The sequence below is a fragment of the Sciurus carolinensis genome, chromosome 12 (assembly GCF_902686445.1).
Source record: "Sciurus carolinensis chromosome 12, mSciCar1.2, whole genome shotgun sequence".
NCBI lineage: Eukaryota > Metazoa > Chordata > Mammalia > Rodentia > Sciuridae > Sciurus > Sciurus carolinensis.
The window spans coordinates 61,788,587-61,809,662 of NC_062224.1; the positions used below are offsets into that span (position 1 = coordinate 61,788,587).

General features: G+C 45.4%; 1 protein-coding gene across 2 annotated transcripts in view; it reads right to left on the reverse strand.

Moving 5' to 3' along the window:
* Stum (stum, mechanosensory transduction mediator homolog) overlaps positions 1–20,603 on the reverse strand; it is a 72,577-nt gene extending 51,974 nt beyond the window's left edge. For both annotated transcript variants that reach the window (XM_047521786.1, XM_047521785.1), the window contains exon 1: positions 20,243–20,603. In XM_047521786.1, coding sequence (XP_047377742.1) covers positions 20,243–20,444 — 202 coding nt within the window. In that variant the 5' untranslated portion in view covers positions 20,445–20,603. The remainder of the gene's footprint in view (positions 1–20,242) is intronic.
* Positions 20,604–21,076: the final 473 nt, after the last annotated feature.

Consider the following 21,076-nt stretch of genomic DNA (forward strand, 5'->3'; position numbering starts at 1 on the left):
TCCTGATGTGCAGCAGGACCCTGGAGGGACCAGTGAGCTGCAGCCCCGTCCTGTGGGCTGCTTTTAGTTGTTGTGGTGCTTTTAGTTTTTTGTTTGTTTTGTGGTGCTGGGGATTGAACCCAGGGCCTTGTGCTTACAAGGCAAGCATTCTACCAACTGAGCTATATCCCCAGCCTTGCTATCAGTATCTCTAAGAGCACTGACTTCACCATTCACTGAAGAGGAGCTCCAAATTAAACACACTTTAAACCAAATGCAATCATAACTTCAGCCCCTGGAAGGCTCCAGTCTTCCTGGTTATTCTACCAGAATATGCAGGTCAAGGGCTCCAGTATGGAACCCTGCCGAAAGGCAAACAAGGGCCAAGCAGGCAGGATGCTGCCTGGAGAGGTTACCCTGGTTCTTCTCTTCCCCCAGCCCCTGGTTTTGAGGGCACTTATCCTGAGGAGTGTTTTTTTTTTTTTTTTTTTTTTTGCGGTGCTGGGGATCGAACTTAGGACCTTGTGCATGCAAGGCAAGCACACTACCGACTGAGCTATCTCCCCAGCCCTCTGAGGAGTGTTTTTTGAATGGGGTACTTGCTAGACAATGCAAGTTCCCCAGCCCCACCCCATTCTTACTGTGTTGGTCATTTTCCTGGATTGACCAGAATACCTGACCATAATAATTTAGAGGTTTAGTCCATGGTGGACCAATTCCATTGTTTGCACCCAAGGTGAGACAACACATCATGGCGGCAGAGTATGGCAAAAGGAACCAGGATATGTTGCCTCGGGAAGCAGAGAGAGAGAGAAATAAAGGGAGAGGGACTTAGGGAAGAGGAACCCTTCCAGGACACATCCTCAGTGATCCATCTCCCCCAGTTACATGCCACCTGGCTACAGTTACCACCTAGTTACCCCATTCAAACTAGGATGACCTGATTAGATCACAGTTCTCCCAATCTGATCTTTTTTACCTCTAAATATTCCTGCATTAACACAGGAGCTCATATCCAAACCATAACACCTACTTATACTAAATCAGCCTCTCTGAGGGTGGGAGTTTTGTTAAGCTTCCCAGGGGATTTTGATGCACCCTGAAGATAGAGAACCACAGATTAAAACCACATCAAACATGACCCAGGCTTGTTAATTTTCTCTAAAATAACTGAGCACCTACTACATACCAGTCTTGGAGGTACAGAGCTGAGTGAAGACCTGTCCTCCACTTGATGGGCTCAGTCTAGTGGGTCCACAAGGCATCAGGGCTCTCAGAGCTAGAATGGCGCAGGGGTAGAGAGGGCTGGCTTTAACACAATGAAATTCCAAGGACAAGAATAATAATCATATTTAGTTCTATTTGTGAAGCACTATTCTAGGACTGTATATGGGATAACTCATTTCATCTTCAACCAAGTCTGATGAGATGGGTACTATTATCCCCATTTTGCAGACAAAGAAATTGAGGCACACAGAGCTAAGTCACTTGCCCAAAGTCACACAGCTAATGTGTGGTAGAGTGGGATCTGGGGAGTGTTCTTTCAGCTGAAAAAGAAAGTATATCAAGAAAAAAAAAGGTCTTCAGGATTTGGGGAAGCATATGCATCTATCTACACACACACACACACACACACACACACACACACACACACACACAAACACACACACCAGCAGGGGGCAGGAGGTGCACTTTAGAGCGCAATGCCCTGGGCGCAGCTCCCCACTGCATTTCACACCTTGGAAATCCAAGCACGGGGACTTGCTGCTCCTCCCCACAGCTGGGCAGTGGCCACCAGAGAGGGCAGCAGGTAATGTGGCATCAGTCTCAGGTGCACGCTCTTTCCTCAGTAGGCTCCTTTCCTCCCCTGGCCACCCACCAGCCCCAGCCAAGCTGCTTGCTACTGGTGCTTTAAAAAAAAAAAAATTTTTTTTAATTAAATGTATGCTGAGGGAAGAGACTGGAACTGTGCTGCTGAAGCGCTCTGATTCCGACTTCCACCCTGGTTGGGAGGGGAGCCACATTCCTTAGCGGTCCCTGCCAAATTCCTCCAGGCTATTTCAGAGCAAACAAAAAATGCCTGGGAAGTCCCCTGAGCAGCTCAGGCAGGCCCTGAACAAGTTGCCCCGCCCTGGGTTGATAACAGAGCTAACCGGTGGGGGAGGCACGTCCGCAGGTCCCTAGGACCCAGGCAGGGAAGCCACTGACTGCAGATGTGCCCGTGTTGCCACCTTGAACCCTTGGAGAGACCCACAGCCTGGAGCACCCTCTAACTGAGATTTGTCCCTCACTGCTCTAGAAGCACAAAACATTGCCTGGCGCCTCTGTTCATCACTCTTTTTCAAAAACTGTGCTTAACAAATCGCAAGTGGTAGCAGCTGCCAGCTGTCATTGCAGACTCTGCAAAGTCTGCAGACTGGACAGTACTTGGGCCTTTCCCACGGTGTGAAGGGAGAAACCATGCGTCACGGGGCACTTGGAAATCCAAGCACTGGTGCCCTGCATCTTTCTACCTTGTGCAACTTCTGAACGTGCACTGTCCTAGGCACAGAAGGGGCACCGGCATGCAGGTTCACAGGAGCACACACAGGGGGCACGCACAGGACCTCTTCTCTCATCTCACGTTTGACTTCCAAGCAATGGGAATCAGCTCTTGGCCAGACACTGTCTGCCCCCTCCTCTGGGTGGCCCTGTTGGCATTTCCGTCACTACATAAATAATGTCAGTTAACACAATGGCTTTCTAGTAATTCATAATTTCTTATGATTCATAATTCTGTATGATTCAAACCCTTGGCTAAACCCAGGTGCTCAGTTAGGAAGTGCTTGTCACCAAATCCTGACCTGCTTCCCAGAGAGCCCTGGGTGGGATCGTACTGACACACTTCCACTTTTAATTCCTTGTACATTTTATTTCTTTTCCAAAGTGGTTTTTAATTATTAGAAAATTATCTCTTATTTGCTCTGCCCCTCCATCCCTCCAACTCTGAGTGGAGTCTGTTCCTTGGGAAATAAAGTTTAACGGTAAGCTCCTGTTTGTGAGCCAAAACAGATACCTCGCAACATTGATAAAAACAATGCCATTTAGCGCCATTGGGACCATCTACCGCTTCTTCTAATTACATCTGCCTTTCCTCACCCGTTGATATTCAAGATGAATGTAAAAATACCTCTTATTTAATGTTTTCTTGTTTTGTTTAACAGCTAATAATGCTGTGTATTTACTTCCCATTATTTTCCATTGCAAATGTTCAGAATTTTAGCAGTATTGTACATTCAGTGAGACTTTTGCTTGAATCTGCTTGAAAGAGAAAATGGGCCCTCAGATTCCTCGCCACCCCTTGGGTGCCTGCAGGATGTCTAGTCCTCAAAGGCTTTTTGAAATCAAGAGATTTGGGAGAGACTGCAGGTCAGTCTGACCTGGAGAGGACCATTGAGTAGCAGAGAACCCTGCAACCACAAGGCTTCTTTTCAGGAACAGGCTGGCCTCCTTCTGAGTTGACTAGTTCACTTTCCAGAAGCCTCTTGTGTCAGTAGTGGTGTTTGGAGACCCAGGGCCCTGCCATAACATGAATTCTTGGAATTTATTTGCAGCATTTGAGGGAAGCAGTCATGGGGTGGCTGCCAAATTCACCACCTACTTTCCCCCCAACACTGCATATCAACCTCATCCTTCAATGTGCAAAAATCCCCACAAAAATCATGTTTATGGAAATTATATCGCCATGGCAACTGTAAAGGTCTCACAAGTATTTTTAAAATAGCAAATTAACAAAACCCACTTATAAAACCTAAAATCTGTTCCTTTATGGGCATTAGTGAACACAGAGATGCTAACAAACACAAAATATGTTTGATGGTAAAGAAGTCAGTAAAAAAAAAAAAAAGACTCTTGTCTCTGGATTAATTGAGGGCAAAGGGTTGTCTGTGAAAGCAAAGTTTGATTTTTCTGATAAGAGGTTGAACTTTGGATTTATGCTGAAAAATGACACCAAGGTCTTCTGGTGCAGAAAAATGTGGGTAAGACACCTGAACCACTGAAACACTAATTTCTTACTTTCTATTTTCACATCACTGATATTATTACTTTCCCCACTCTGCAAGACTATTCCATTTTTAACTCATAGGTTTTTAGCAGTTGCATAAGCTTCTGCTGCTGTGATTTAGCCTGGCTGAATCTCGATTACAAACCTGCTTCTCAGAAGTCTGCACACAAATCACATGCGGGGGGGGGGGGGGGGGCGGGGGGCGGGGCAGAATCAGAAGTACCAACCAGAACCTTTATGCTTTTAAAATATGTAATTGGTATGGCTATCATAGGGGATCTTTTAAGTAGATGATGTACTAATTTTTGGTGTCTTTTGTAAGATTTAAAATGCGATAGGCGTATTTTGATGTCTCTTCTCATAACAAGGAATCATTGGGGGCTTTAACAATGCAAATAGTACAAGTTCTTTTTGTGAGTGCAGGAAGAAAAATCAAACCATGCAACTCATGGTCCTTCGTTTATCTCAATCTCTGCAGGAGGGGGAACAGAAGGGAGAAGGGGAGAAAAAAGCAAAATGATAGGTATAGGGAGTGAAGAGGACACTGGACTGAGAGATATTTACTTTCAATAGCTTTTGCCTATGGTATGAGGAGCAAGGAGTAGATGGTTAAGTCTAAGCATGAGCAACAAGCTGGGTTGATGTTGCATCTTCCAGAATGAGGGCTTCAAGTAAGAGCAGGAAATAGAATTTCTGGGGGGCAGCAAAGCTTGTAGCTATCTGAGAGGAGAAGGGGCAGAACCCTGGATGGTGCCACTGGGGAATCCTCAGGACAGGAAGAGACAGCCCAGACATCTCAGAGCCAAATGCCAGGGTCCAGAACTACCCAAGAAAGAGCTGGGGGTGAGGAATCCCACCTGGCACCTTCTCAAACCTCACCCACCCCTGGGTTTACCCCCTCCTCCAGCTCACTTGGGACATTTACACTTTTCAGATGACAGGATGCTCTGGCTCCATGTACCAGCTGTTCCAGAGCTTCCAGGAAGACTATTTTAGAAACAAACTTTTTCAGGAAAACCAGAGGGAGGGACTAGGGATAGTCAGTGAGGTGCAAAGGCTGGAGGTTCAGGATACCAATGAAGTGGGGGGTGCTGGAAACAATCCTCTCTGTGCCACAGGGATTCCCAGCAGGAAACAAAGATTTTCATCCTTGAAATGCTTGTCATTAGCCATAGCAGGAGGTCATTGCCTTGCCTGGGCCAGCAGGGGCATTGAGAGGGAAGGTGTGGTTGACTGAGTCTGGAAAGCGCTGCGGCTGGGATATTGGTCGGGGCAGCAGGATGGAAGCCATGCTTATAAGCAGGAAATGGGGAGGTCCAGGTATCCAATGATGCAAGTCATAGAGGTCAGTTCTTTGGGTCCAGAGCAGATCAGGAAATGGCAGATAATTGATGGGGGTGTAGGACAAGGAAGTGAGAGCCAAATGACCCAAGCTCTAGTCCTCTTTTCCTGCCCAACTCTGCAAGGACAAGACTTCTCAAGTGCTCAGAACATGGAAGCACGGGACGAGTAAGGATGTGAATCACCATTCCCCATCAGCAGGACAAGAAGCTAGAGCTGACCTTCATGTACTTCCTACATCAAGGTACATATAGCTCTGATTTTATTTCCTCAGCACAAACAAGGAAGTAAGACTAATAACCATTCTGTTTCAAATAAGAACCAAGTGGGGTCAATGCAGGGACAAATGAGCACCATCAGGCAACGGGCGCAGTTATGACAGTGCTGGAGTTGGAAGATGAGATTCCAGAGTTCAGCCCAAGGAGGTCACAGTCTCCTTGAGGAAGGGACAGGCACACTTCCCAGCTCATAATAAGTCAGTTAAATATGGTTGGGATTCTAGTGGGTGCTCTGCACTGGGCCACACTTTGGAGGAAGATTAAAAAAAGGTGTGTGGCAGGTAGATCAGATAATCCTGAAGAGCAGATGCTTGGTTTTAATGCATATTCTATCCATCATCCTATCTCCCCTTATAGTGTTGATTGTCTTCAGGACATAGGTTAATTGCCTTCAGATATGTTAAGGATCACTTGTACTTCCCCTCATGATTGGTAGTAGTACCAATGCCCCAATGTCTGGGGATGGTTGGTGGGGACCCCCTGAGAAAATGAAATGGGTGAGTGGAAATAGCCCTGGGACAACATAATCATTCACCCACTCTCTCCCCTCCAAGCATCTTCAACGAGGGCTTTGGTGGACATCAGAGCACTTCTTGAGTACCTATATACTGACACAGGAAAGATTCTGCTTTCAGATCCTCAGGGGAACCCTCACATGGAGTTCAAGACCACCCTGAGACATAAGCTGTATTGGGCTTAGATGAGAAAATAAAGGAAAAATAAGCCACACAGTGGTCCCACCCAAGAGTGGACCCAAGCAGTTGAGTATCTTGCCAGACCCATGGATTTTGTTTGCTTTTCCCTTAGCCCAAATCAACTCTCAAGTGCCAAGGCCCCTTTTCTCAGGATGTGTCAGTCTCAGAGTCCAGCATTAGGAGTCAGACCCAAGGCTACCCAAACCTTTTGGCCAAGGTTGACCTGGGAGCATGGGTGAGTTGGGGTTGCCACCCTTTCTGCCTTGAGCCTCAGAACCCTAGCTGTTTAGTCCTAAGATGGTTATGTTTACTTTTTTCCCTTCTGAGTCAGGCCACAGGATGATTCCTGGAAAGATTCCACTTGCATGTTCCACCCACATGACCCCTCAGAGCAGCCAAGGCTAAGGGGCAGCTCTCCCATGCCCAGTCTTGGCATGCATGGCACAGATATTGGTTGGTGGTTTGAAGTGGTTTCTTTGAGGTCTGTGAATGATTCTTGTACTCTGACTGAGATGTCAAAAAAAGGAATAACTAAGAAAATAAAGACTTCTCCAAAATAGCTCTGTAGCATTGGGATATATTCCAGCTCTGGCTGAAGCACTTGGATTCCTGGCCAGCCCCAGAGGAAGGCTACAAATACAGCCTATTAGAACCTATGGGCCACGGAAGGGAATCTAGCTGTGTGCACTGGTCTTGGCCTCCTGGGAAACTCATTTCAGTTATAATCAAGCATATGCTGATGGAGCAAAGGAACACCTCAGATTCCCAAATGGCTGCAGTCAATTTTTGTGCCATTAATGTTTTAATGATAGGGGTCCCTAGGAAAATCTCCTTTGGAGGCCTGGGTTTTGCGGATCAATGCCTCCCGTGCTATGTCTTTCTTCCTGTAGCCCCCAGACAGCCTGGGATTTAATTAGAGCTGGTAGACCTTAAGTGAAAGAAGATGTGACCAACTTAGGGTACCGTAGTTTGGATTTAAGGGCAATTGCTATGTCTGAACTACATGAGTAGTTAGTTTGGCTTTTAGCTGTATCATTTTTTCCCATTTTTAATTTTAAAATAATTTTAAGCTGGCAGAAAAATTTTAAGAATCATGCAGAGAACTGTTTACTCTTCATATTATCAATGCCTAACTTTTCACTACATTTGCCATGATATTCTCTCTCTTTCTTTACATTCTTTCCCCCCCGATAAACCATTTGTGAATAGGCTGCCAACACCATGACTCTTTATTCCTTTCTACTTCAATGTGTGTTTCTAAAGAACAAAGATATTCATTTATTTGCTTATAGTATAGTTATCAAACTTAGGTGAAGCTTAATATTGATAAAATATTTTAGCTAATCTATCATCCACATTTCAATCTTGTCAATTGTTGCAATAACACCCATCTTGGTATCCTCTTCCCCTTCAGCACAGGTTCCAATTCAAGCTTCTGTTTTTGTATATAGTTGTCATGTTTCTGTCTCCTTCAGTCTTTCACGACAATGATATTTTTGAAGACTACAGGACAAGCATTTTGTAGGATGTCCTTCAATTTGGGTTTGTCTGAAGTTTTCACATGAATAAATTCAGGTTATGCACTACTGGCTGGAACACTACAAAACTGATGTGAGGGGGCTGGGGAGATAGCTCAGTCCGTAGAGTGCTTGCCTTGTAAGCACAAGGCCCTGGGTTCGATCCCCAGCTCCCAAAAAAAAAAAAAAAAAAACTGATGTGATACCCTTCAGGATATCACATCAGGAGGCACAAGACATCTTCACTGAGATATCACTCACATACCATAACATTCGTTCCCTTCAATAATTTAGTATACTCAGAGTTGTGCAACCATCACCTCTCTCGATGTTAGAACATTTAGAATGTTTTCATCACCCCAAACACAGTGGTAGTCACTCCTCATCCCACCACCCCCAGCACCATTCCCCAGCAACTACTTTCTGTCTCTCTGGATTTGCCCACTGTGGACATTTCATATCGATGGTATCACACCATATGTGGGTTGTGTGACTGGCTTCTTTCGCGTAGCATGAATTTTTTAAGGCTCAGAGGATGTTAATTTTGTTCACCCAGGCAATGTACAAATGGTCTCTCCACTCTGATTTTCCCCCTTGCAAGTTATAAGCATTTCAAGGAGAGATATTTTAAGATCACACAAATAAATATCCTGCTCCTCAACAAACTTTCCCCCTAGATTTACATTTGATGGTTATAGCCTCTAGTTATTAAGAAGATTTGCTAAGGTTGATCCCCTCCATCATTCTCCTGACACCTATCAATCATTAGTGACATGACTTGAAAGGACACAGAGTAATTATGGCTGGTGGTCCTGTTCAGTTACATCATAACTATTACAGTGAGTCTCCAACAGAGTAGGCTGTCTGTCCCAGAGATATGACAGCCAATACCTCTGCTCTGGTCCATTTTCCTGTCCTGAGTGGTTAGGGCACCAAGAACTCCTCAGAGTCATGCATGCTGTCATACAACATGCCCCCTGCCACCTCCATCTTCTGTGGAGCCCTGAGGACCCTGGTTCTACTTCCTTCTACAATAGGAGAGCTGAAAAGTGGCAATGGAAGCTATGTCCCTTGTGTAAGATGGCACTGGGATAAAGGAGCAAGGACCTTATGTTAGTCAGTTTTCTGTTGTATGACAAAATACCTGACAAAATTAATTTAAAAGGAAGAAAGATTAATTTTGGTTCACAGCTTCAGAGGTTTTGGCCCATGATTGGTTGCTTGTCTCAGTTGTTTTGGGGACTGTGTTGAGGCAGCACATCATGATGGGAAGTATGCGTGCAGCAAAGCTGCTCACCTCATGGTGGCCAGGAAGCTAAGAGAGAGGAAGGGACCAGGGTCCCAATATCCCCTTCAAGGGCATGCCTCCAATAACCTAACTTCCTCCTCCTGGCCCCCAATAACCTAACTTTCTCCCTCTGAGCTCCCTCTCTTAAAGTTTCATTCCATCAACAAACCTGTAACACCTGGGCCTTTGGCGAATGTTTCCAAGTTATAGCAGACCTGTTCTTTACTCCACATTTCCAACTTATAGAATATATATGTATCTTCAGTTCAACAAATACTCACCACAAGAACAGTAGGTGCTATGGGAGGTGGAAGATAAGTAAATCACAGCCCCCACCCTCAAGGAGATGATTCACACGAGAGGATTAAGACAACCACAGAAGGACCAGAATTTAAGACAGAGCAAGAGAAATTCCCTTCTAAGTGACCCAATCATTCCATGGAAGGAGGAGCCCACCTCACTGGAGCGGTGAAGAAAGGCTTTCAGAGGAAGGCATTTGAAACGCACCTTGAGGGCTGCATAGGAGTTAGACTGTGATGGCTGGGAAGGTGTTCCAGGCAGAGAGAACAGCAGGAGCAACACACATAAGTAAATAAAGTGAAGGAAGCATAGGTGATGCTCACTAGACCCTGAAGGGTCCAATGTAGAATATGAACTAAGTTCAGTGGACAGTGGGGAGCTACTGAAGAGTTCAGAGCAGAAGACAATGATCAGAGCCCAGATGTGAGCAGAGACCTGCTAACATAGACACTCTATTGCCATGGTAATGTAATGCCACAGTCACACCCAGGTGCACCTGGGAGGTCCAATTCCCATCCAAGGGCTGTTGGAGCTCCCTTCGGCAGCTTGCCCTAAGAGCGACACTTTGCACACCAGTGCTATACCCCTTACCAGAGCCAGAGAGCCCATTTGTCCCAGAGGAAGTGTCTACCTTCCCAGAATCACACTTCCCATCCAACTCATGCCACCTGCACCAAGCTATTCCATTTCCATTGAAAGAGTGGCCCACTTGGTGAGGTGCTCCTTTGTAAAACACAATATGCCAACCTCCCAAAAGTGTTCCTTTGCCTCTGGGCTGCTTCTGATCCACCTGCAGCATTAAGGTGGGTCTCACCTTCTGAGACCGGGATTCCTACCCCTGCAGAACTCTGAAAGAGCAAGGCTAAGACATTGCCAATCAAACCACTCTTCCTCAAGAGCACCTGCTTTAAGGCGTTCTTGTTGCGGGAAGCTTACGAAGTTCTGAAAGAATAGTGGTCAGATAGTGAGATTGCAATGAGGGCTGTGGAATGAGCAAAAGGCTGTGAATTTACTAAAAACCACTGAATTGCACAATTTGAAAGAGAGACTCATGAGCCAGGTGTGGTGACCCATACCTGCAATCCCAGAGACCAGGGAGGCTGAGACAGGAGGATCACAAATTCCACGACAGCCTCAGCAACTTAGTGAGATCCTAAGCAACTTAGTGAGACTCTGTGTTAAAATAAAATAAAAAAGGGATGAGGATGTAGCTCAGTGGTAGAGCACCCCCCCACCCCGTTTCAATCCCCAATACTGACAGAGAGAGAGAGAGAAAGAGACAGGCAGACAGAGACAGACTCGTGTGGTATAGTAAATATTTACATATAAATATTTATATAGAGTAAATATAATATCTAAAATCTAGTATAGTCAATATTTCTCCATAGCTTTTATTGTGGTGGAAGAGGCTAGGGCAGAGAGCCCAGCTCTGACTTGTCCACAATCCTCCCCAGATTTTTATTTACTTTGGAACATGCAATTAATTCAGCAAATATGAATTGACCCTCTTCATCAAACCAGGCAGGAAGGCCATGGGACGGGGGTAACTGAGGGTGAGAATCTGGGGAAGAGCCTGGGATAAATGGGAAGTCCCCTTTCTTGTCTGTAAATTGAAGAGGGTTGAAGAGGCCCTAAAGTTCCTTGACCCTAGGAAAGTTGGATCATTTTCTTTTTTGAAGTTTCTGGAATGTTCTTCACCAGCAAAGTCAAACTATCCTTGGTCTCAGGGTCAAACTTCTCAGTCAACAGAGCTGGTCAAGTGCTTGGCTGAACAGAGGACCCTGGAGACAGCCCCTCACATTCAGGCTCAAGGAAAGCCCTGGCATCATGTCATTTTAGTTGGTTCAGAAAAGTGACTTTTTTCCAAAGTAATTCAAGACCTTTCATAAAATAAATGCATACTTAATCCCCACGTTCTGCCTTTCAATTAGGAAAATATTGTCCCCTTACTGCAGCCTTGGCTTTACCATAGAAATGACATTCCTAACAAATGTGGTTTTGAGAAAATGTACTCAGCCTAGGCTAGAGAGATTAGCACTCAATTCTCACAGGGAAAGTCCCTTGCTGAAAATGAACCTGCCACCCCACATTGCCCCAGGTGACAGGGTTTCAAGATTATAAACCACTAAGTACATGTCTCAACAATGTAGGAAGAAATGGAAATTATAAGGTTGGGATTTTTAAACATCCAAGAACTGTCCTCTAGTTTTTATAGTAAAATAACTATAGGTAAACCCTATGGGGACACTTATGTGCCCCCCTACACATACACACTCATTCAGCACATCAACATCCCTATAGCTTTTTAACAAATTATAAAGTTAGCCTCAAAGACATATCCCTCGCACAGGCTCAGGGTTTGAAGAGGATCATGGAGAAATTTTCCACTTAATGTGTTAAACCAAATCCTGGAGAATGTGGGCTCTTGACCTTCACCCCAACATGTCAGGTGTGTGATGTCTGATCAGGTGCTATATTGTGGTTTTGAATGTCCCCCAAAAACCAAAGTTAAAGGCTTCATCTCCAGGGTGGCCCTATTGGGAGGTGCTGTGGACCTTTAGGAGATGGGCCTCATGGGAGAACCACAGGTCATTGGGGACATGCCTTCAAAGGGCATAGTGGAATCCAGTCCCTTCCTCTTCCCCTCTTTTGCTTCCTGGCAATGAAGTGAAAGGCCTTACTCTGCCATATGCTTCTGCCATGTTGTGTTGCCTTGCCACAGGCCCAAAGCAATGGGACCAATAGACCACAGACTGAAATCTCCAAAACCATGAGACAAAATAAACCTTTCCTCTCTTCTCTTTATAAGTTAATTTTCTCGGTTGTTTTGTTACAGAAATAGAAAGTTGACTAACAAAGATACCTAGAAGGAATTCCCAGGTCTTGGGTCTGTCAGACACTTGGGACCAGGAAGCTGAAAAAGTGGAAGGGCTCGTTGCACATCACATTCATCCGTTGGTATCACCCTGAGAAAGACTCCAGGAATGATCTTGGGAATAAAGGCAATTTTGCAATTGTCAATTGATGTTAATGTTAATTTATAATGAAAGCACTTTACAACCATGGAGTGTTTTACAGTTAACAGAGCATAATGACCTTGTGAAGCATCTAAGTAGAGATTATTATTTCCATTTTACAACAGAGACACTGAGGGTCAGACAGAATAAGTGACCTACTCACAGTCATGCTACTGAGGAACCAGAATCAGCCTGAAGCCTCTCACCTCCCAGGTCACCTCCCTTTCCATGATACTTAATGGCATCATGAATCTGACACAGAACTGCAAACATTTAGTTCAGTGTCCTCCAGTTCACTCTGTTCAGCCTGTTGCTCATTTCCCAAGTTTTCAAGTTTGCTAGGAAAGCATTCCCTCGCTACTGCAAATTGAATCGCATGGGCCCCAGACCATGCTACCCAAAGGCAAAAACCCCCATTTGCATTCATTAGTCTGCTTTCCTATTAGTCTTTCAGCTCCTTGAGGTCAGGGACTCATCTCTTTTGATTGCACCTCAGCTTCAATCACAGACCTGGCACATAGTAGGAACACAAAGCATGTCTAGAGAGAGAGATGCTGCTGGAAGTCATTTTCCTTTGCTTAGTAGGCTATCTATACTTCCCTGAAACAAACCATACCATCTCTTAGTGACCACATCCCTTCCCGCTAACAGCTAGCTTCCTCCTCATATCTCAGAAGAAAAGCAAATTCTACTTCACATCCCTTTGAAATTACACAGGTCCAAATTGAGATGTGCTGCAAGTGTAAAATATATGCTAGATTTTGAAAACTCAGTACACAGAAATAGAAACTCAAAATATCCCATCAATGATTTTGTACTATGTTTTGAAGTGATAATACTAATATTTCATTACTAATATTAATTTTGCCTCTTCTGTTTTACTTTTTATAATATAATACTTTTTTTAAATTCCACATATGATTTAGTTCATATTTGTTGGAAAGTTCTGGTCTAGGGTCATATAGGTCATAATAAGGACTTAGCTTTTACTCTGAATAACATGGGAATCATGAGAATTTTGAGATCAAAAGTGACATTATGTGACTCATTTGTGTTTTACGAAGATCACTCTGGTTGACACAGTGATGACAGACTGTAAGGAACATCAGTAAAGGCAAGAAGACCATTTAATAAGCTTATTGAAATAATTCCGAAGATGGAGGCTTGGGCCAGAGTGGCAGAAGTGGTCAGATAATTATTAGAATTTGAAAGCAGAGCCAAGAGTATTTCCTGACAGATTGGGTGTGGGGTGTGAGAAAAGAGGACTCAGGATGAGTCCCAGTTTTTGGTTTGAGTCAATGGAAGGATGATGGAGAAAGTTGAGGGAGAGGCAAATTTGGGGAAGAAGACCAGGAGTTTGGTTAAATCCAGGATGTCTTTGATTTCTAAGAGAAGATGTTAAAAAGACAGTTGGATATTAGATCCTGGAGTTTAGGGCAGAGGGCCAAGTTGGGGATCTTAATTTAGGGTCACCATCATGAGATGGCAATTTAAAGCCCAGAGATTGGTCAAAGTCAGCAAGGGAGTAAGTGTCGGTAGAAGAAAGAAGATCAAAGTCAAGAAGATCAAGTGTCCTAGGGAATTTCCAAGTTAAGAAGAGCAAGAGAAACAAAGATTTAAGGAAACAGAAGCCAAGTGAAGAAATCATTTCAAGGAGAAAGGAGTGAGCAACTGTGTCCTAAACTACCTATAGGGCTAGGAAGAAGAAGGCAGAGAACTGACCACAGGCTTTAGCAAATTGGAAGAAATTGGTGACCCTCACAAATGCAGTACAGCTGAGTGACGGGGTAGAACACGAGTAGAGTGGGTCCACAAGAAAGTGAGAGAAGAAATTGGAGACAACAGACCCACAAGTCTTAAAGGGAATCTTGCTCTAATGGGGAACAAAGAAATGGGCAATGGCCAGAGAGGGGTGTAGGATCAAGAAAGGCTGTTTTAAGAAGATGAGAGATAATTGAGCATGTATATATGCTTTGAGAAATGAACCAGTAGACAGAGGAAAATCAATGAAGCCAGTACAGTGGTGATTCTACAGTTTCTCTAATCTCCGGTGTGCTTGTCTTACTCTTTCATGTTTTATCGACTTGAAGCATCACTTATTGAGTTCATGAGTCAGCTTGCCTACATCACTCCCTATATCAATGTTACTACTGTTCCAATTTTATTCCAGCACATCACTATTGTTTCACTGCCCCAGTATATTACTAATGCAGTTTATTCATCCGTCACTCTGGCATATTTTATTTTTTTTTTATTTTGGGGGGTCCCAGGGATTAAACTCAGGGGCACTCGATCACTGAACCACATCCTCAGTCCCATTTTGCATTTTATTTGGAGACAGGGTCTCACCGACTTGCTTTCTGCCTCACTTTTGCTGTGGCTGGTTTTGAATTCAAGATCCTCCTGCCTCAACCTCCCCCGCCTCTGGGATTACAGGTGTGCACCATCATGCCCGCTGGTACATTTTATTTCTAAATTTATCAACTGTACACATCACTTGATTCCCCACTGATCTGAAATTGTTGTTCATGCCTCTATGCTAACTATGTTAGTCAGTTTGGGTACATAATGCTGGGACAGTAACAATGCTAACAACAAAATCTCAGCAACTCAAGCTAATTTCTCATTTACACAACATGTCATACCCTGCCTCTGATGGGAACCAGGTTGAAGCACAGTACCTCTATGAGACCTGCCATTCTTGTGAAAGGAGAAAGAACAATGGCAGAATCTAACAATGCCTCTTATAGAGTCAGTTCAGTATGGCCTGTGCCACTTCTACTCCTATTTAATAGGCCAAAGCAAGTCACATGGGAAGCCTAGTATCAATGAGCAAGGGAGGAAGTATTCTTCCTCCACAAGAGGCAGCCAAACCATATGGCATCAGGTGGGAATGCACAATCATCCCCTTTCAGGGAGAATAGTGAATGATTAGGAACAATAATTTGCTCTCTCACAATTCCACTTCTCTCCTCTTTTATTCTCCAACTTCTGCAAACTGTGTTTTTCATTTTACATTGTCAAGGTGGGAAAGCTTTATATGCTCCTTTGTAGCTATTCTTAAGTAGTCTTCAGTGGTTTGTTGTTGGTTTTAGAAATTGAAAACCACTGAGCAGCATTTATATCATTATGACTAAGCAAATGTTCTTCATTGCAGAACAAAAGAGCCCATATCCTGGGCCACTGTTCCAGTGACACAGACCTGTGAATTTAAGAATCTATCTTAAATTCTACCACTTATTCAAAATCAGGCCATATTTTGGATTGCTTTGTCTGGGCTATGCCTTTCATAAAATGTGTTTTGGTTTTCCTGAAGTTTATGATTACTTTTCTTTTTTCCCTCTGACAGAAGAAACATGCCTTGTACATCATATCCCTAATATTCTCCAAATTCTTCCTCACTCTAATTATCGGTTGGAATCTTCCTATTCTTCTTCTAAAGCCTGCTGACCTTCTTATCAATTTGGGTACTTGGTTTTGCCTTGGGATCTTAATGCTTTTGCATAGCTTTTTATTGCAGTTACTAATTGCCTTATGGTTTTTACTTTCTTTCTGTTTCTTATTGCAATCTTGATTTCTACTATGTGAACTGTCCCCATCTCATGTCATCCTCAAAGAACTTTCCTGGAGCCTGCCATCCTTCCACTCTAATGAAGACTGACTGCCCTCTAGGTCAATTTCACCTTGGGGTTACTTTACATGGCTGCCATAAGTAGGTTCCATTGTTCCCTGGATCTCATATCTTCTTTCTTGGTTTACTCCCTTACTTTGCTAAAATACATCTTCAAGTAACTTCCTTTAAAAGGTTGAGTAGGAGGTAAACTTGCTTGGTCCATGCATCCTCAGTCCTACTTCACTTATATATAAAAGAAAGGCATTGGACCAGATGATCTTTAATGCCTGTTCCAGGAGTATCATTCTGTCAGTATGTACTCATTTATAGCATACTGTTTTAAGGAGAAATTTAAAATAGTTGTTGCTCTCAAGGAATTTACAATCTATTTAGCTAGGCAAAGAATAAACTCTCAAAACAGTAACAGTAACAGTAAGGTCATCAATACAAAAGATGCCACAAGGTAAGGCATGATTAATCATCTATTTGAGCCTCAGGCCTAAAGGAAAGAGAGACAGAAGCTGAGCCAGCCTGTGGTGCTCTTACTGGGTAAGCAAGATTTTAATGGTGTCAAAGAGTAGGCAGTGTATTAGGGATAGATTAAATGTTTGTGTAATATTGAACAATAGATTAATGGCCAGCATTAGTGTGATGGAGTGGTTAATGGTCAGTGGAAGCCCTCTTCCCTCCCACTTTCCCTGTCCCTATCTGAGTCATCAACATTTTTGTCTTTCCAAAATATGATAGATATAATTTTTAAATATGGAAGCACAGTTATACCCTTCACTGACAAATTCTATGACCATTTTGGGGCATAACAATTAACTTTCATTATATGTATGAATAATGGTGTATATACTTCTACACCTTCTTGTTGGAACATGAAGATACTGGCAATGATCTTAATTAGTATAGTTTCACTAAACAGGGTTGGGGATCACTTTCTTACCGTAGTTCATTTTTAAAAATTGTTTGTCATGTTCCAATGAGGAGTCAGGTGTTCATAAATCACCTCTCCTTCCCAAGCACCACCCAGAAGAGGAAACCTCTCTTAGGGTATGAACATTATCCTGATAAGCACTGTTGCTGGATAGAGAAGAATCTGGGGAATTTCAGGGATGGGGCTTCACCAAGGGCAGGTCCTGAAGACTATGTAGACCTGAGACACCTACATCAGAGAAAAAAAAAAAAAATCCTATTCTCTCATCCAACTGGCAAACAAGGAAAGAACTTTTAAGGAAGGAAGTTTCCAGAAAAATGAAGGAATCTTTGCATCAGTGGTCTACAAGGTTTCCAAAGAGTGGAGCCACAGTAAGGATGGCAAGTGTTTGGGGCCACAGATAGATTTCCTCAGAAGGGTCTAACCCACCACTACTTCCGGAAGGCATTCTCTGGACACCCCTCCTCCACCCTCAGGAACAATTAATTGCTGCTAAAACACTCTGTTCCTACTGCCCCATAGCACTTAGCAAAGTCAGAGTTTTATCAATTTTCTAACAGTCAAGGACATTTGTACTGATTTATTCAACCTCATATCCCCCAGTGCCTGGCATGTTGTGGACAGAGAGGGTTGACCCAATGAGTGAGTGAATAGATTGAAAGAAGCAGCTTTTAATCATAGAGCAGAAACAGCATAAATGTTCAGTTGTCACTGGAGCTTCCAATAAGGCAAGAGGAATTGGAGAAGTAGATCTGGGTCAAGGGGAGGAATACCAAGAGCTGGGGCCATTTCAAACCATTCCTAGGCAGAGGTAGTGGTGCGGTGGGGAAAAACAAAATAAAACAAACACCAACTACTTACAAGATTTGCATAATCTGTTGAGGACTCCCCACTACAGGTGGAGAGTTGAGCAGAAAAACAGAAATACTTAGAAGCAATACTGCTACTACTACAGCAACCTCCACCTGGAGATAGGATGAGGCTTAGTTCTGCAGAAGAGCAAATAGCAGGATAGACCCACCATCTTCCTATGGCACCAGATCCTGAACTTTAGGTAATCACATTTCATCCTCCCAACAGTCTGAAGTGACAGGTGTCCCTGACTTACAGATAAGAAGCACTACCAAGGGCCAAGGAGCTCACATTCTATGTGGACAGAAGACAGGGTGGGCACATCCAAGAAACTGTATAGTAGCATCCAAAGCAAAATGGGGGGAAAAATGCCTGGGTTAAGTCGCTGAAAATTCAGAAGTCTTTACACCCATATCTCACCTGTTTCATTACTTTTGTAGTTTGCTTATTTCCCCTTTATTTTCTCCTGACTTCTTAGAAAGTTATGTGTGTGTATGTGTGCATGCGCATGCATGCACTCGAGAGCACACACCTAGTGCGTGTATGTGTTTAATTAAAATTCTACAAGATTCTGATCTAACAAAGCCAACTGGGAAGGAGCTAACACTGGATGCCACCAGTAGAGTGTCAGGGTTGAGCTGAAAGGATGCTGTCATTGAATCTGAGCTAAGGGTAGAAGGTACCTAGCCAGTGAGACCCAGGAGGGTATGCAACGTGCGTGGACACCTGCTATCTCCTGTGGCATGTCTCCTACAGGGGTGGTTCCCTCAGCAACAGGAACTTTTGCAATCCCTCCCATCAGGCATCAATGCAAAAGCCTATAGGGTGGCATTTACTTCACCACTTTAAAAAAACAACAAAAAAAGGTAGAATCCAGATACTTATGATCTTTACATTCTCCAGAGAGACAGGAAATCTCCTTTTACTCCAGTAGGTAGAAATTTCTGACACAACTAAATGGACATCAGCTTGCCTCCCACAGTCAAGAGGGCTGCCTGAGACACCAAAAATGGTCAAAGGACCAGGGTCAAGGTGCTGGAGGTGTCTCTGAAGAGAGAAGCCCAACTGAAGAACACTCAACTTTCTACTCAGGCAGATAAGGCTCCTGGCCACTGCAGCCCCCTGGGGCACAAACACAAATAAGTGCCAAGGAGAAAGTGAATATGTCCTGGGTGGGTGGGCGTGTCCTTGGTGATCACTGCGGTGAGGCCCCTGCAAGCTGGCTAAGAGCAAGGTCGTGAGAAAATCCAAAGAAAAACAGAAAACCACTTAAAGCTGATGACCTCTGTTCTTGGGAACTTGGACCCATGTGCTGGCAACTGGCTCGCCGGCAGGGGCAGGCTTTCTCTGGAGAGCACAAGAGGTGTCAGCCACTCCTGCCCAGCACCAGTGAGGGCTCTGGTGTGGGGAAGTCACGCCTTTGCAAGGAAGATCCGCCAGTGGCTAGTGGTCAAGTTGGAGGTGAGGGAGGAGGCATGTAGGTTGATTTGGGATTGGGGGAGGGAGGGTCAGGAAAAAGTCTCATTCTCAACCCTTACTCACCCTGCCGCACTATATCTGTGAGGGGCCTCTGTTTTTAATATTTAGAATATCGATGACACCAGAGCCCTTCCAGGCAGCCAGAATCCGACACAAACTTACATGGGCGTGCTCTCCGCTTGCTGAGGATCACCTCTGACCAGGCAGATGCAGTCCAAACCCACATGCATCCAAACTAATAAAATCGCCCACCATCCTCCTGGTGCCCAGCGGGGGTGCTGGCACTCGGGAAGGAGGTGGAGAAGACTATGGTTAAAGAGCTCTCTCCCCGGAACGCATAGGAGGTTGCGGAGTGTCCCCTACACCTGCTTGCCTCCACTTCCCCTAGATCCACCAACTGCTCAAAAGCTTGGTCACCTCCATGTTGGCTCCAGAGCCCTCCTGCTCTGGCTCCACTCTCCTTGTAGAAATAGGCTCGCGGAATATTTAGAATATCGACGCCACCAGGGCCCCTCCAAGCAGGCAGACGGGGTGCCGAATGAATGTTCACGACGGGGAGGAGGGGCAGAATTCCCAACGCCTAGCCTGAAGCCCAGCGAGCCGTCGGGGCCACCGCCCGCGGTCTCCAACATTCCTCGCAAAGTTTCTGGCTCCTCCAAGCCCAGTCACCTTGCCTGTGGGTTGGCGACCCGGGAATGCCACCTCTCCTGCGGGGTGCCCGCTCCACACTCTTCTGCCACCTGCTAGCGGACGCTGGGAACGCAGACTGGAGTGCGCGGGCGCAGCACTTGCAGCCGGTGGGCGCCACCGGAGGTTCTCCAGCTGCGCCCAGCCCCTTTCCTACCCGCCCTCCCGCGGCTGGCCCCGGGTCTCAGGGGTCACGGCTACCGAATCTTACCCAGTCCTGGCACGAAAGTGTTGAGGAAGAGGCAGATGACAGCCACCGGGAAGGGCATGTAGGGGATGGCGGCGCGCAGGGGGCCCTTCTTCTCGCGGACCTGAACCACCACCCCGCTGGAAGAGGACGCCCCCCGGGGGTCTGCCGCCGCCACCGCCGCCGCCGCAGCTGCCGTCTCGGCGTCTTTGTGCGAAGGCTCCATGGCCAGGCACGCTTTCCCCGAGCCGGGCTACCGATGCCCGGGATGCCGCCCAGCGCACAGGAGCCGACGACCGCCTGCTCCCGGCTCAGTGCCGAGCTCAGCGACCGGCGTGCTCCGTGTGCCGAGCGACTCGGGGAGAATTCCGCCCTCCCGCGTCCCCACACGCCCGGCCCTCTGCAGCGCGCTCCACCGCGCTCCACACCCCCGGCGGAGGGCGGGGAGGGCAGCGTGACATTCAGTGACAGCGCTCCGATGCCCCTCCCCGCCGGGTCCCTTCCCTCCCCCCTCTTAACCCCTCTGCCCCCCCCCCCCCAACGCATCACTCAAAAGGAATGAAAAATCAGGGCGAAGGAAAGAAAGTAGAAGAGGAACGCAAAGGGAGCTGGCTGTCGAGGTGGGACGAACACACCTTGCCCTCTCCGAACAGGTGAACCCAAACCTCGCCCAAGGAACATCGCAGACTGGATGTGCGTGCTTAGTTGGCAAAGCGTCAAGGTTGAGTCCCGACATCCGGAGGATGCATTTAACGCTAGGGCGATGGGGGCAAGAGATATGCAGCTCCTGGTACCTAGTAACCCTTCAGTTCGTTCTAACTTAAATGTATTTCGGGCCATGGAGAAAAAGCAATCCAG